At 18.0% G+C, this 17,757-nt stretch overlaps 3 protein-coding genes and 2 non-coding genes across 5 annotated transcripts; 3 read left to right on the top strand and 2 right to left on the bottom strand.

Moving 5' to 3' along the window:
- Window positions 1-415: 415 nt before the first annotated feature.
- On the top strand, window positions 416-3,954 carry PGAL8A_00330800 (CPW-WPC family protein, putative; the record flags this gene model as incomplete). The annotated part of the gene is made up of 13 exons (XM_028672336.1): window positions 416-909; window positions 1,162-1,190; window positions 1,433-1,457; window positions 1,582-1,797; window positions 1,903-1,988; window positions 2,086-2,188; window positions 2,290-2,320; window positions 2,384-2,429; window positions 2,519-2,529; window positions 2,682-2,709; window positions 2,903-2,932; window positions 3,033-3,136; window positions 3,412-3,954. 13 exons carry the CDS (start codon window positions 416-418, stop codon window positions 3,952-3,954), a joined length of 1,746 nt encoding a protein of 581 aa, XP_028528898.1.
- Window positions 3,955-4,704: 750 nt separating this feature from the next.
- Window positions 4,705-8,664, bottom strand: PGAL8A_00330700 (iron-sulfur assembly protein, sufD, putative; the record flags this gene model as incomplete). Its single annotated transcript, XM_028672335.1, has 1 exon — window positions 4,705-8,664. One exon carries the CDS (start codon window positions 8,662-8,664, stop codon window positions 4,705-4,707), a length of 3,960 nt encoding a protein of 1,319 aa, XP_028528897.1.
- A 2,123-nt stretch (window positions 8,665-10,787) lies between these two features.
- Window positions 10,788-10,871, top strand: PGAL8A_00330600. The gene has a single exon. It is a non-coding gene; the product is annotated as a tRNA-Leu (tRNA).
- An 865-nt stretch (window positions 10,872-11,736) lies between these two features.
- Window positions 11,737-11,808, bottom strand: PGAL8A_00330500. The gene has a single exon. It is a non-coding gene; the product is annotated as a tRNA-Gly (tRNA).
- Window positions 11,809-15,988: 4,180 nt separating this feature from the next.
- Window positions 15,989-16,577, top strand: RPP1 (60S acidic ribosomal protein P1, putative; the record flags this gene model as incomplete). Its single annotated transcript, XM_028672334.1, has 2 exons — window positions 15,989-16,188; window positions 16,421-16,577. The coding sequence occupies 2 exons, from the start codon at window positions 15,989-15,991 to the stop codon at window positions 16,575-16,577; spliced, it is 357 nt and encodes a 118-aa protein (XP_028528896.1).
- Between the last annotated feature and the right edge of the window lie 1,180 nt (window positions 16,578-17,757).

Raw genomic sequence — 17,757 nt, 5'->3', positions numbered from 1 at the left:
AAAAATGAAATAAATAATTAAATCAGATGTAATAAGTTTCCTTAATGAATGACACTTTAATGTAAAAGAATGATTCTGTAAATTTTATTTTACCTTAATATATTTTCTTTGTTTTTTTCAGTTACTTTTAATATTATAAAAGTACTGAATTATATTTATTTTTAAGTTTTTATTTTTTTAAAAACATTATGTAAATGCATTATTTTTTTATTTAATAAATTTTTTGTATTTATGAATATAAGTATATATATTTATATATTTTTTATTGTTTAAAATATTTTTACACAACAAAAAAAAAAAAAAAATAAAAAGACAAATAAAATTTTTTTTTATTTAAAAAGTATATTTTTTTTTTTTAGTTTTTTTTTTTTTTTTTTTTTTTTATTGGTATATTTTATATTATATGAAAAAAAAAATGAAAAAAGTTGCAATTATTTTTTTTGTTTTCTTTATTGAAAAAATTTTCGGCATTAGTATTCATTCGAAAAAAAAATACCCTAATGTAGAAAATGGAGTATACCAGTTAGATAATAGAGGAAGACCAATAAAAATTGTTGATGTTAATTATGAACATATATGGGAAATACCTAAAAATGGAGATATTAACTCCTATGCTGTTGTTAAAAAGAATGGAAAAGTGAAAAAATTTAGTGAAGGAACAAATATAATATATGGTACAACTAAACGAATAAAAAAAGAAAATGTAGAAGAAACAGATGAAAATGAAGTTAAAAAAGAAATTATAAAAAAAAAGAAGATAAAAGATATTAAGAATGTTTCTAGTGTTTCTAAAAAAGAAAAAGAAAAGACAGAAGAAAAAAAAACAAAAAAAAAAATATTACCTCGTGCTATGCATATTACAGCAGACGACATCTCATCAACAGAAGAAGAAAAGGAAGAAGATGAAGAGTAATTTTCATTTATTTAAAGATTACTAAAAAAAATTCAAATTTTTTATTTCTATACATAAATTACATTAAACAAAATATATAAAAAAAAAAAAAAAAAAAGAATCATTAAACTAGTTAATATAATATATATACATACTATTATTTTCTCAAGAGAATATTTAAAAAAAATTATTAAATTATACTTAATAAATAATAAAAATTAATAATTTAAAACATAAATTTTTTTTTTTTTTTTTAATTGAATATAAAGAGAAATAAATATAGGAAAGGAGTTAGGAGGTATTTTAAGAAATAAAATTTATTAAAAAATTATCAAAAAAAATAACATCAAATAAAATATAAATTCTGATATATTTTTTTATGTTTTATTTTCCTATAAGACATATATTAAAGAATTCTACATAAAATATTAAAAAAAAAAAAAAAAAAAAATTATATAAATATTAATTTAAAATATTAATCCAGATTTTGTCTAATTTATTCATATTCTCTTATATATTTTTTTTTTTTTTTTTAAATAGTTGCAATAAAAGAAAATTTGGAGTCGTTAGTATTGAGATTATGAATAAAAAATAAAACATTATTGCAAAAAAAAAAAAAAAAAAAAAAAAAAAAAATCCTAGATATATGTGATAATCACGTCAAATTAAAACATTATTTTTTTATTCAGGCATTATGAAGAATCAAAAAATCCTTCTTCTCTAAGTATTGATTTATTAGATGCTAAAATTCCTGATAGCATAGAAAAATTGTTGATGGAAGATTTAGAAGAAAGAAAATGGATATCTAAAAAACCTGTTAGTGATAAAATATGTTTAAGAGATTATTCAAAACAGTGTCCTTCTACATGGGAACGAGTATCAGAAGTACAATGTAGATCACCAAAGTATTATAGATAATACTAAACTTAAATATTGCTAATTTTTTTTTTTTTGTTTTTATAAAAATTTTAATAAATTTTTAATATGTATAATTTTTTCTTTTATAAAAGAGATTATTCTGGACCTTGTTCTCATATTATGGTTTTTGAACCAATGACTGCAAAAGAAAAAAGTCAACTAGCAATAGATTGCAAAGGTTTACATAATATAATAGTTCTATAAAATAAAAAATATAATATAAATTTATAAGGCATAATAAATGATACAATAATATCTTTATATATTCATATCAGTCAACTGGCTATGTATTAATGAATCATGTGGTAATAGTAAAAGGGATTATTCAAAAGATTGCCCTGAAAATTGGGAATACACAGGAAAATGTGAAGCTCCTGAGTAATTAAAAAAAAAAAGGATATAACTATAATAATAATCATTAAATGTATTTTAATCAGTTAAAATATTATTTCTGCATTTTTATTTTTACTTATGTAAAGGAATTATTCTGGAGGATGTAACAAAATAATGGTAAGATATTTATAAACAATATTTACTTATATATATAAATAAAATGTAATAATTTTTATTCAGGATTTTGGTGCTTTTACAGAAGGTGAAAAGGAGGAATTTTCTTCAGGTATCTTAAAAAGAATTTTAAAATAGGCTCATAAGAAGAGAAAACTTTTAATATTTAGTATTTTTTTTCTTCATATTAATTTTATCTAGTCTGTAAAGTGGTACTTTTCTAAGTTAAATTTGAAGAAAATTTAAAGAAAAAAGACAAAATAATAATTATTAAAAAAGAACTAAACCTAAATATTGATAAAAAAAAAAAATTTTAACTCTTAAATTTATCAAATTCTCTTTAACATTATTAAAATTATTCTAGGTTTGGCCATGTAAAGAAGAATCATGTGGTAATTTATCTTTAAAAAGAATATGCATACATATATAAAACAAATTATATAGGAAAATTTAGATATATTTTAATGGACTATAAAAATAAATAAGAATATTTTAATTTAGAATTATACTTGTATTTAAAAAGAAGAAAAAAAAAAAAAAAAATGAAAAATATATAAAATAATAATAAAATTCTATTTTTTATAGAAAGAGATTACTCAATAACATGCCCTAAAGGTTTAAAAATATAAAATAAAAATGAGAAAAAATTATATTTTTAAAAAAAAGTATATGGATATATATAAATATATTAAAAAATTTACATTTTTAATCACAGGATGGTCTTACGATACAAATAGAGATATATGCAAAGGAAACCAAGAATTTGAAGGATTAATTTCAAAGGAAGAGATGGAAGCTATAAGCCATATGTCTTACCATGTTAATAATGAAAATATTTAAATCTATAATTTTTTTTAGTTTATTGATATTAAATATATCCATAATACAAGATTTATGAATGGAAATTTTTATAGTAGTGTATATTTATTACAAACCTTGAATCTATTACATATATATATATTACTCTTAATTGCATTATATATATATATATATATATATATATATATATATATATATATATATATATATATAATTTATTTTTATTTTTACATTTAAACAAAAAAATGCTATAATATGAATACAAAATATAATAGCAAAGAATGACATTTTCCTCAAAATATGGAATTGCATGGCCTTGTAAGAATAAATGCACTTATGGTTACGATAAGTATCCTTGTCCAAGAGGATGGACAAATTTAATGAACTCCGGAGCTTGCAAAGCTCCTGATGATTATAATCCTCCAATGAACTGTCCTCGTATAACACATTTTGATTATATGAATATAAATGAAAAAGAAAAATTTAGTATAAAATGTAATGTTAAATGGTTATGTGTTGAAAATGCACAAAGAGATTATTCAAAATGTCCAATGCATTTTGATTACATAGATAAAGGAAATAATAAAGGAATGTGCAAGCCAAATGATAAATATAAAGGACCATGTAAGGAAATCCAAAATATTTTATCTTTATCGCTTGAGCAAAAATATAACTTTGAAGAAACTTGTGAAGCACAATTTCCTCATATAGAAAATGAAAACATTCCTCAAGCAGAACAAGATAATATTCCTAAAAGTACTATAGAAAAATTACTAAATGGAGCGGATATTTCTAAAAGTGGAATCACATTAGAATAAGATGAGCATATATATATAAAGCTAAATATATGTTACTTTTATCCTTCTTCATTAGTACATTTCTAAAATTTTTAAATATTTTTAACCTTAATAATTATAATTTAAAAATATAAAAAAAAAAAAAAAAAAAAAAAAAAAAAAAAACATAACTAATGAAATATAAATGATTTAAATTTAAAAAATATATAGTAAATCTCTTTCACACTTAAAAAAAAAGGGTTAACAGAAAAATTAAATTTTTCTTCTTTTTCTAAAAATGTATTAATGTATTTTACTTAATAATATAAATAAAAATTATGCATTAAAAATTTTTTAAAGTAATTTTTCCTTTATTTTTTTGTCTTTTTCCTTTTCCCTTTATTACTATTTTCTAATTTATATAATGGAAATTACAATCATAAATATGTATAACTATAGTTCTATTTTCTTATCCACTTCATTAATCTTGTTAATACAGTTGTGTTTTCTAATTTTTTTCAAAATTGAAAAAAATTTAGTTAATGAGATATATATATGATTGAATTTTTTTTTTTTTTTAATTTTATTTATAAATGCATTTTAAGTTATCTATTTTTTTTTCATATTATTTTATACATTTATTTCTTTATTTCTTTTTAAAATATATTTAATTTATACATATTCCATTTATCATTATATATTTCTTTCTATTTTATTTATTTGTGTATTCCACAATGATTAATATATATATATATATAATTTAACAATTTTTATATTCTAATATTCGAATTTTTAGGAGTTCCTATTACATTTAAGAGAAATCTGCAGAAGTTTTTGGTAAACCCTATTTTTCAGATTTTCGTCAGATATGTGTTCAAGAATTTCATTTACAAAAGATTTCATCATTATTTCTCTTGCAAGTTTTTCAGATATTCCCCTTGTCATCAAAACAAAAATTGGTTCTTTTTCTAAATCACTTATAGTTGCACCGTGATTTGCATATTCTATATCATTAGGAATTATTTCAAGAGTGGGAATTGATACAGCACTAGCACCAAAATTCAATAAAATAGATCTACATAGGGTATTTAATTTTGCCTTAATTGCATTCCGTTCTATTCTACCTCTGCTTCTCCAAACAGCATGTGCTTTATCTGATACTAAAAATTTAAATAATTGATTTGTGTCCATATATGGATGCTCATGATGAAACATTTCATACTGACTTATGTTTTGTTTATCATTTAACAAAGCTAGACCATAACTTTCTTGTTTACATTTATTTTCTCCTTCTATTTGCAAATTAACTCGTGATGATAAACTACCTAAAAGTATATCTACAAACTTATAGTTTGCATTCAATCCATTTTTTACTGAAACGTTATGAAAATGCCACACATTATTACCTAATTCTTGAGATAAAGTATGCTTAACTGTAGATTTTTCTTCTAAGGAAATTCTAGAGAAAGCATTAACTAGGCCACTGTTATTTTTATTTAACGATATGTGTGATTCATAAATATTTAATTTACTATTTCTTTTTACGTAAACAACTAACCTTGGGTTAATTATTGGATTGTGGATATGTTCTTTTAATTTTTTTTCGGTAAATATGCTTTTTTCTTTTTCAATATATTTTTTTTCATTCTCAGTCTTTTCTGTATTATAGTTTTCAGTTAAATTACTATCTATATTGATATCAATTTTATCTATTTCTTTTTTTTCTGCAATTTTATTCTTATCAATATCTCTATTTTCACCTTCAGGGATGTTATTCTCATAAATGCCTTCAAGATTTTTATTAACATCTTCTTTGTCAATATTAATTGGTGTATTTTCAAAAACACTGTATCTTGATTCGTCGTTATTTATGTTGTCATCTTCATTTTTAGATGTAGCTATAAATATAACATGAATAAATTTATCACTTAAATCAATATCTTCATCTAAATAAATAACTGCACAATCTTTTATTGAAGCTAAATTTAAAGAAGAAAACTTAGCCATACCGAAGTCACTTTTTCTATAATCATAAATTGGATAATCATTATCAAATTTTCTTGACTGTTTACCAATTTGCCCCCTAATAAAAGGCTGTGTATTTTTTTTATGCCAATTAGAATATTCAGGTATAAAATATAACTCCTTATTAATTAAATATTCTACTTCAACATCTTTTACATTAAAAAAACTACCAACAAATATTTTGCTTTTATTTTTTTCAGTGTTTTCATTATTATTATATTCATTCATATTATTTTTATCTTCTGTTTTTTTTTTTGCTGATTCCTTCAGTTCATTATTTAATTTTTTTATAATGCTTATGTCATCAGATAAATATTCATCAACAATTCCATCTCTTACAACCAAAGTATAAAATGCATTTTTATATTGATTTTTATAATTGTCAACTTGACTTTCTTTATTGCAATTTGAATTATTGAATTCTTTTTGAGATTCCGTTTTAAAATTTTTTTCTTTTTGTGAAGAATATTCATCACTCTTTATTATTTTACAATTAGTATCGTAATTTTCTTCTATTAAGTTTTTGTTAAGAGTTTCTTCATTATTGGGATTTTCACATTTTTTATTATGTAAGCTGTATAAATTTATATCCTCTGGAATTTTTTTTTGATTTAATATACTTGAATTATTTTTATCATAAACTTCTTCATGATTTTCTTTTTTATTATTTTTCATATTTTCATCCTTCATATGTGAATTATCTATTATTTTCATTTTAAAATTTATTAATTCTTCTTTTGAAATATTCCTTAAACTTATGCTGGTATCAAAGTTTTGTTTATAAAATGATTTTAAGTTTATTTGTTGTCTCCATGCTTCTAATTTTCTATTTGGTGTTGGAATTTCTTTGAATGCAAATTTTCCTGAATTTTGTAAAATCTTCCACATGCAGAATTTAGGGTCATCAATATTTAAATATATTTTAGGTATAGGAACTTTATTTAATTTTTCTACTATTTCACCATTTTCATCATATTTCCATAAATTAATAAATTCTTTATCTTCTAAAATATTTTGATCATATTTGTTTTTATATATTTGAATTTTATCATCAAATAAACTTTTTTTGTATGTTAAATGACGCGATATTTCTTCGTCAATTTTGTCATTATCATTGGAATTTTCTTCACTATCGTTTTGACTGCTTACATTTTTTTCCTCTACGTTATTATTATATTCATTATCCTTCTTTACTCCATCAAAAACTTTGTTTATAATATCTTTGTCCTTTTCATTTATTTCTTTTTCGTTTTCTGTATATTTGTTTTTATTCATCTCTGTATCAGATTCTAATAATGAATTAAATGAATTAAAATTACAACATGAAACATCATTTACATTTTTATTTTCAGTGCTAGTTGTTCTATCACTTTTTAAAGATGTTTTATTTTTCTTAGAATTATGAGAACTTAATTTCATTAACCTTTCTTTTAATTGATCAAATTTATCAATTATGAAATCTGTTTCTATAGCAGTTTTATCTCGTATTAATATTTGTAATGTGTGTAAATTTAACAAAAAGCATAAATTAGAAAAAAAATGCTGGTTGTATGAAGACGATATTAACATCAAATCATTAAAGAAAATATTCCTTTTAACATCTGTTGGTGTATTAAATGAATATATCTTGTTTCGTTCTTTACCAAAAGTATCAATATTACGACTACTAAACCCACTAGTTGTCAAGAAATTTATAGGAGAATTATTATAACATTTAGGCGAGTTAAAATTAGAAGGAACAAATTTAGATTCAGTAGAAATATCTTCTTCATATGTTATTAATTTAGGAATATAATATTCATATTCATAAAAATTAATTGTTTTGTCAATAGGATTTAAGTATTTATACTTATATTTATAAGTTAAGTAAGGTTTACGCTTTTCCTTGTATTCTTCTTTTTCAATTAATTCATTATTTTTTATTAGATTATTTATACTTTTTACATCTTCATATTCGGTATTATGCATATTTGATATATAATCATACATTAAGGTTAAATTATATTTATTCTCATTTTTAGATATACACCATTCATTAATAATAATATTTGATATATTGCGTCTATTCACTTTTGAAATATAGTCATTTTCTTCATTTTCTTCATTTTCTTCCGGCGTAAATATTTGATACAATTCTTCATATTTTCTTAAATATTTTTTGGAATTTCTTTTCTTCTGATTTCTATTTTTAACACATATGTTAATAAAAAATAACTGTGGAATTTTAAAGGAATTTTCTTTCTTTAAGAATAATTGTTTTTTTACTTTTAATTTTATTTTTACTTTATTATTGTTTAAGTTCTTTTTTTGTAATAACTTTTCAAAAACACAGAAAATGGGATAATTTTTTATAATTTTTTTATCTATTGAATTTTTATTTTCAGTCGTTTCGTAAGTTAGAACCAATTTTTTTTGAAGTTTTTTTTTTAAATTATTTCTACTGAAATTAAATACACACACATTTCTATTAATATCATTTCTATTAAATACATTTTTTATTTTATCATATGTTTTTTTTATCTTTTTTTTTAAGTTTACAAAAAGATACTTCTTAATTTGGAATTTTATTATGACCGTTTTATTTTCCTTAATTTTTTTTCTTAAATTTGAGTTATGTGCACAAATATCATTCAAATTTTTGCTCTCCACATAATCAAAAATTTTCATGAAATTGTTAGTTAATAATAAAAGAACTAAAACGTAATTATATATGAGTATTTTAGGCATAGTTTTATTATATAAAAATCGTCATTTTTATAAAAAAAAAAAAAAAAATAATTATTTTTTTTTAAACATTTTGCCATACATTATTATGAATCTCCTTTTCCTCATAGTATATTACACTGGAAAAAAATAAAATTGCAAAAATGTAATTCTTAAGATATAAAAATTGTATATTTTGTATATTATATCTAGAGAAATAAAATGAAATTATAAAATTTAAGTTAAAATTACTTTTCTTTTATGTTCTTCATTATTCATTATTTTCGTTACATAATTGTTGAAATTATAAACATTAATATTCATAAAAAATTTATACCTTATAACTATTTTACAAAAAAAAAAAAAAAAAACATATTAAAGAATAAATCATAAAATATAATCGCAATTCATATATTTTATTTAAAAACATATAAAAAAAAAAAAAAAAAAAAAAAAAAATATATATATAAAATAAATAAAAAATAAAATGAGAGTTTTTTATTTATTTTAAATGAATTACTCCAATCCTTAAAATATAGATATGAAAATAAAATACTTTTTTTAATGAATGATATTGTGAACTGTTTTATTTTTATTTATTTTTTTTTTTTACGTAACTTTCATATCCTACAAGAAGTTAATACAATTTCTTTTTTACTCATTTTTATTATGAAAATAGTAAAAGTTTATGCATAAATATATAATAATATATATATAAGTCTTTTAATATATAAATAATGAAAGTTTATTCTATGCAAATATATTGTCTTCTCTTTTTGCTTCATAAACATTTTAAGTAAAAAAAATATGTATATAATTTTGGATGAAAAACATTTTACTACAAGTCTTATTTTTATTTACCTATTTTTTTTTTTAGTTTTATATATTTTACCAAAATTATGAATTTCAATACTGATGATATTTTATAAATATTTTATTTATATTCTTAATAATAACCAAAATAAAGATGATGTATTTTTTCTTAGGAGTGTTATTATATATAAAATAGAAGCTTTATATGTTATTTAAAACTTGAATTCTTCAATGTTTTAAGTTTCTTATTTTCTACTGTACATATCTTTATGATGTTATGAATTTTATTATGAAAATATATATACATTTACTTAAAAATAATACATAGTTTTAACTATTCAACTTTATTGCTTAGTTTTTTTTTTTTTTTTTTTTTTTTTTCTATAAGAAATTGTGAAACTACAAAGAGAAGGAAGCTATATAATTTATCAGTTTTTAATAGAATTTTAGTGCCAGAAAATTGTTCAAGAAAGCATTATGCTTATGAAAAAATTAAATAAATATTTATTATCATAGTATCGCATAAATAATAAATATATTATGTTCTTTTTCATCTTAATTATTTGACTTTTATACTTTGATTTTTTTTTTCTTTTTGATGAAAATAGTCTTAAACTAGTATATGATATAAATACAAGTTCATGTGATTCTAAAGTAAAACTAAGAAATTTTTATGGGTATCATTAAGAAAAAAAGAAAAAAGAAACATTTAAACCAACTTTTAAAAGTATATGTGAATTGTAAAAGTTCTAAATTTTTATATAAGAATCATATATCTTAAAGTTTGAAAATAAAAATTTTTTTTAAAATTGTAGCTTTTATGCTTATTTTTTAATGAACATATTCTTTTTTTTTCTTTTTTTTTTGAAGAGAAAATAATTTTTTAGTGATATCTAGTTTAAACAACATCCATTATTTGCACAAATTAAAATACTTTAGGTTTATTAATTTTAATAATTATTTTTAATAGATATTTTACGTTATAATTCATAAAATTCTGAAATCTAACTTATCAAATTATAAATTTATAAAATTTTAATATTTTTTATTATTTTATTACATATAAAAATGATACACAAAGAATACATAGTTATAGGTGATGTATTGCTTAGAATTATGTATAATTTGTTATACTAAAATTTTTAATAACTTTTCTTAAAATTTTTAATTTTAAGTATTTCAGAAATTATTAGCATATTTAATAAAAAAAGAAAAAAAATGTGTTTTATTTAAAACATTATTTAGGAAACTAATAAAAAAAAAAAAAAAAAAAAATCAATAAAAAAGTTTAATATTTTTTTTAATAAATAGATAATCTTCATATTTTCATCTAAGCACGAATGGCTGAGTGGTCTAAAGCGTCAGACTCAAGATCTGATGAACGTAAGTTCGCATGGGTTCGAACCCCATTTCGTGCATAAATATATAAAATAGTACATTAGTGATAAGTGAAAATAAGTTAAAATTTTTTCTTAGAAATACATAAAAAGAATATATTAAAAGTAAAATGTAGATTTCAAAACCTATGATGTAATCATATTTGTATATGATAGAAATTACTATTAGAACTGTATGAATATAATATTCTTTTAAATTAAAAATTTATAAAAATGTTCAGTAATTTTTACATTTTTTATAAAGTTTACATTAATAAATTCAATTTATAAAAAAAGATTAACCTAAAAAATAATACTATTAATATCCTGTTATTAATAAAAGGGTAGAAAATGGAGAAATTCCCAAGAATAAAAAATTTCTACAAGTTATTAATTCAGTTATAAAATAACATATATCTTTAATTAAACTGAAAGATTGTACATATATTTAATAATTTTTTAGTTAATTTTAATAATTAAAATTCTAAATAAAATTCATGAATAAAATTTTAAGAAAAGGAAAATTAAATTTTAAACTTATCGTTGAATTTATGTATAAATACACTTATAACTGTTTTATTTCTTATAAATAATTTCAAATACCTTATCCAAGAATGAAAATCATAATTTTCAAATGTACACATTGCTTTACGTAATTTATAAAAATTCTTTTTTAGATAATCTAAAATATGTAAATAGAATCATGTGGATATAAAAAAAATTTCCATTTCTAATTTAATAATAAATACATAATATTATTTGAAAAGAGTTTATTTACTTTTAAAAGTACACATTTGCGATTAACCATTATTTTGACATTAAAAAGTTTTCCTTTTTTTAATGTTAACATTTTTTATAATAATTATTATATATTAAAAATTTTACTCTTTTATAAAAATAAAGTAGATGCGTCAACCGGGAGTCGAACCCGGGTCACCTGCTTGGAAGGCAGGTATCATGGCCGTTAGACTATTGACGCTATATTATATCTTTTCTACAGATAAATTTTATTTTAATAAAAAAGAAAAAAAAAAAAAAAAAATACATTTTTTTTCTTATCTATTTAGTAATAACATAGAATACTGAAAAATAATGTGAAAAAAGTTTTTATAAATTAAAGATTAATTTTTTATTATGTTACATTCTCAATTTGATATTACCCTTTTTTGATATAATATAAATGTTAAATTTGCATTAAAATTTATTACATTAAATAATACATTAAAATATTAACAATGATTTTATTACAAAATATTCTAAAAAAAAAAAATATAAATTCTCCTGATAACTAATTATATATGTAATATAATTATATAAAAAAAATACATTAATACATTTTATATATACATATTTATGTTTTTTTGTATTAAAAAACCTCAAACATATTTAATGATATGGTTTTAACATATCATTAGTTTTATTTAAAATTTAAAATAAAGTTTATGAAATATATAAAACTATATAAAGAATATAAATATTTGTAATTAATATTTGATAGCTATTATCTTTATAATAAAAAATAAGGAGAGTTTTATGTACGAAATAATTCTTAGTTAAATTGTTTATTAACATTTACAGGAAAAAAAAAAAAAAATATAAATAAATAAAAACATTAAAAAGAAATAAAAAAAATTTAAGTCTGTGAAAAAAAAAATTAATCAATATATGGAATAATTTATCTTTATAATCATTTTTTACTAAAATTAAATTTATTATCTTACAAATGTTTTATTCATATTCGTCATTTTTTCCTTTTTTAATGTTATGTAAATTATTGTTCTTTCGGCTATATGTTATACGTTGACATTATCAAAAAAAAATATTTTAACTTAAAATAATAAGAATAATATATATTTAAATTACTTTAAATATAAGTGAAAAATTTTATAATATTTTGATAATATACTAGTAAATGATCCTTTGTTTTTTTATTTATTATAAAATTGCACATACAATTTTATATATGGAATTTAAGACAAACGTTTCGAACATAAATTTACTGAAACTCTAATTTTTTTTAAAGAAAAGGCATAAAATATAAAAAAAAAAATATATATATATATGTGCATACAAAAATAATATTTATTGGAGAACCCATTTTATTTAACAAATATATTTGATAAAAATAAAAACTTTAATATATACAAATTATTTCACTTTATAAATTTTTTTTATGTGACATTTTAATTTTAAGTTTTATATATGTTATGACATTAATTTTTAAAAAATATTTTCATAAATTTTACTGTTTTAAATTTTTTATTATTTACTTATTTGATATTATATGATTAAGTAACGAAATAAACAAGTAATATATTGATTGTTAATTAATTATAATAGATTAACAAATTTTCATAATAAAAGAATAAACTCTGAAAACTAACATAGTCTATTCATAAAAGAAATATAAGAATAATACAACAGATAGTACAACTTTTAACATATATTAATTTAAAATCTCAAATAGTATTTAGATAAAGAATCATCCGTTAGTTTTTTTTAAGAAAAATAAATGATTTCTATAAGTCTAAATTTTTTTTTTTCCACAATATTTATGTAAGTGAATTTTTTTTTTAAGAAGAAAATACTCTCTTTTTAATTACAAATAACCATACTTTTTTTTTCTTTTTTTTTTTTTATCTCAATATAGTTAATATTTTTAATCATTAAATGTATATATCATAATATTTGTATATTACAATATAAAAAGAAAATTTAAAAAAAAAGATATAGAAGTTTTAGGAAAATTTAATTTGCGTGTATAAGTTATTAATTTAGAATTTATTTTATCAATGACTTAAATTTTATAACTAATTTGAAAAAGCAATTTTTTTTTTTTTGTATGAAAAATTTTCATTTAAGGAATTTTTTCTGAAAACATTTTTTTAAAGCTTATTAATGAAATAAGAAATATAATTATACCTTCAAAATATATATTATATTTTTATAATTATCTTAATATGTTCAATATTACATATAAAAAAATAAAAGATAAATAAGAAAATCTACTATGAAATATTTCCAGGTAGACATTCCATATATATTAATTTTATTAATTTTTTCCTTTATAATTTTTTTGTATTATAAAATTTTTAGAAAGAATGTTGATGTAGTTCTCATAATTAAATATTTCCTAAAGAATATTATGAAGTCATTTTTTTGAATTATATGATTCCAAATGATTTATACTTTTTATTTCTTTTTGTGTATTCCTTAATCATATGAAAAAATGTAATATTCTTTTCAAAAAAAAAAAAAAAAAAAAAAAAATACCAATACCTTTTTTTTTATCATTATTATATTATTTCTTTTTCTTTATAATTATTCTTTTTTAAAGAAAAGAGTCCTATTTTATTCTATAAATTACTTTAAAATTTATTCCTTTTAGTTAGTACTCTTTATTAATTTTATTTCTTTCAATGATAAAATAATTTTATTAATTACGTATGCAAATAATTATATCATTTAATTAGTTATCTTATTAATATATAATTTTGCTAATTCTTTAATTTTATTAGAAACAATATATTATTTTTTAAAAAGTTTTATGTATAAAATATTTTTCATCAAAAAACTTTATAGTGAATATAGATTTATTCTTTAAATTATTGCATTACATAATTATATTCAGAAAGACAAAAATTTTATATTAATTTCACAATTATAATAAATGTTACAATTTTAATTTTCATTTTTAGTATAATTTCCGTAACTTTAATTGATGTTAGCAATGTTACTATAACATTTTAATTTCTTCAATTTTTGTATTTTTTTTTATTTCCTTTTTTAACTCATGATGACGAAATATTTAATTAGTTTGATATTAGTAGTTAATGATCATAATGATATTTTTAACTTAATTTTTTTTTTTAAATTTTTTCATTAATTTTGCATTATCTTTTTAATTATTTTTTGATATGCTTATGGGTACAAAATAAAGTAGCATATTTATCTTCTCTAAAAGCTTCATATTTTTTTATAATCAGCACATAAAATTTTCTATTTTTTTAAAATTAATATAATTACATAAAAATTTGTAAAATTTCAACCTAACCATCCTCTTTGTAAATGAATTAAACATATTCATTTGTTTCATATTACTTTCCTATATTTTATTTTTACAAAATTACCTGAAATGATATATATTAAATTTTAAAATACTTATTCATATTATTTCGTAAAATATATTTACTTAAAAATATTTTTTTAAGCTAATAGTTTTTAAAGAGAAATTTATATTATTTTTTATTTTTATTTAAAACCAAAATTTAAAAGTACAAAATTATAGAAAATAAATCAGAACACAATTTTATTATTTCATATAAATTAAAAGAAGGATAATTTTAAAAAATATTTTATAAAAAATATTAGTATTTTTCTTTAGAATTTTTTTTTTTTTATTTTAATATATGAAAGTGATACAATTTATTTGTATTTTTTATGTTACAATGGGTTTTATTTTCTTAAAATTTTTTTTTTAAAAAAACATGAAAATACATTATTAAATAAATTTTCCATATTTGTTTTTTTGTATATACTTTTTTTTATATTATATATTAAATATTTTTATTAGTCCTTTTTCTTCTTTTTTTAAATTTATTTATATAAATGAACAAGTAAATTTTTTATTAATGTATATATAAATTTACCTTTTAAATAAATAAAGAAGCGTACAACAGTGTTATTTATGTACATTTCTTTTCATATTTTATTAAGTTAATATTTTTAATATTATTATCAAATTCAAAAAAATTTATAAAAAATATTATTTTTAATAAGTTATATAAATGTAAATTAATATTTAAGAATAATAAAATCTTGAAAAGAAATTGTAAAAGTGATTAAAATTATATAAATAAAATATTATTAAGGATTTAAAATATAACCTCTTTGATACACTAATAATTTTATTGCGACATATATATTTTTTTTTTATTTTTTTATTTTTTTTTTTTTTTTTGAATTTATGAATTTGACTTAATTTTTTTTTAATAATATTATTTTCAATTAATTTTTTATAAATTACACTTTTTTTTTATGAAAAATTATATATAATTTTTTTTTTTTTTTTTTATATAAAAAGCATATTTATAATATAGAAAATAAAACTTTCCCTTTTTTTTATATTTTTTTAAATTAATATAATCAATTTTTTAAAAATGGCATCTATTCCAGTATCAGAATTAGCAGAATGCGAAAAGCAAGAACTTTTATGTACATATGCTGCGTTAATATTATTTGAAGAAAAAATGAGTATAACTAGTGATAATATTATAAAACTTATTAAAAAATCAAATAATTCAGTTTTGCCATATTTACCAATGCTTTTTGAAAAAACATTAAAAGGAAAAGATATTGAGTAAAGCAGAAAAACTGATAATACATTAACTTTATACATGTTATTACATCTTTCAATTTGTAGTTTTTTCATAAATAGAATTACAAAAATTATAAATATAAATTTCTATATTTAAAAATGTTATATGAATTATTTTGTACATAATTTTTATATGAATTATTATATTTTTTATTATTTTATAAATTGTAATTTATGTTAATATTGTGAATATTATATTATTTTTTTTTTTTAGATCATTACTAAGTAATTTAAGTTTAGGAGGAGCTCCTTCAACATCTGTTCAAGCTACAACAGAAAAACCAAGTGAAGAAAAAAAAGAAACTAAAAAGGAGGAGAAGGTAGAGGAAGAAGAAGAAGAAGACGATTTAGGTTTTTCATTATTTGATTAAGATTATTTCGAATAAAAACAGAAAAGATTTTTAAATGAAAAAATAAAAAAAGTATTTAATGACTTTTAATATGATCAATGATTATATTTTCACTTTATTTGATAAAGATAAAATAACATATTTTACAATTTAAATACATCACTTATATCTTTTTTTTTTTTTTTTAATTATATTTATTTTATAAAATGGAGAACTTAAAATGTGTAAAATAGGAAAAATTTATATGAAAAAAAAAAATTCTTATAAAAGTAATTTTTTTAAGAAATATGTAAAATTGGTTAAGGTATTAACCTTTGGTAATCTTTATTTTGTATTATATTTTTATTACATTTGAACTATAAAATATAAATTACATAATGAAGTATTTTTATATAAAAAATAAATACGCATAAGATATTTTATGTGTTTTTTAATTTTATGTTTCTAATACTTTCCCTTTTAATTTATTTAACCTGGAATTAATATTCACTGATAAATTTTTGCTCTACAGAGATAAAATATTTTTGTTTATACGTGAATTATATATTTTTAAAATAAAAATTTTATACGGTTAAAAAAAATATCTTGCTTTTATAAAAGTGCTATTACTTTAAATGTGCTGAAATGACAAATTAAAAATAATATAATTAACTTTCTGATTATATTTAAATAGCAAATTATTTTAAAAATAATATTTATTACTTTTCATTTTAATTATCATTAATGGGTTTAATATATTTATATTGTCTCACTTGGAGTTTATTACTATTAATAAAAGTATATTAGAGCTTTATTATATTAATAATATATAATTGTTATAACTAAATAATTTTATGCACATATTTGCGTTTTAATGAAATGGAGAAAAAACAAAAAATTAAGTTATTTTTAAGCTTAAATTAGGAAAAGAGAACATAAACACAATAAATTCAGATAAGGAATATATGTTTTTAAATTCAAAACGTTGTATATATATATTAATTCATGTTTTAGTTTTTTCTCTTTAAATAATGTTTTCAATAAAAATTAATTTTTTTTTTTAGTTTTACTCTTATATATATTTAGATATGTAAAATAATTTAATGAAAAAATATTATAAAATGATATACTTTTTTTTTAATTTCTAATTAAATGCCTGTATATTAAAGTTACAACTAAATTCTGAAATTGAAAGCTAAAATCTAAAATTAATACAAAAGAA

This window comes from Plasmodium gallinaceum (assembly GCF_900005855.1).
Source record: "Plasmodium gallinaceum strain 8A genome assembly, contig: PGAL8A_v1_98, whole genome shotgun sequence".
Taxonomy (NCBI): domain Eukaryota; phylum Apicomplexa; class Aconoidasida; order Haemosporida; family Plasmodiidae; genus Plasmodium; species Plasmodium gallinaceum.
This window is presented reverse-complemented; position numbering and strand designations above follow the sequence as displayed.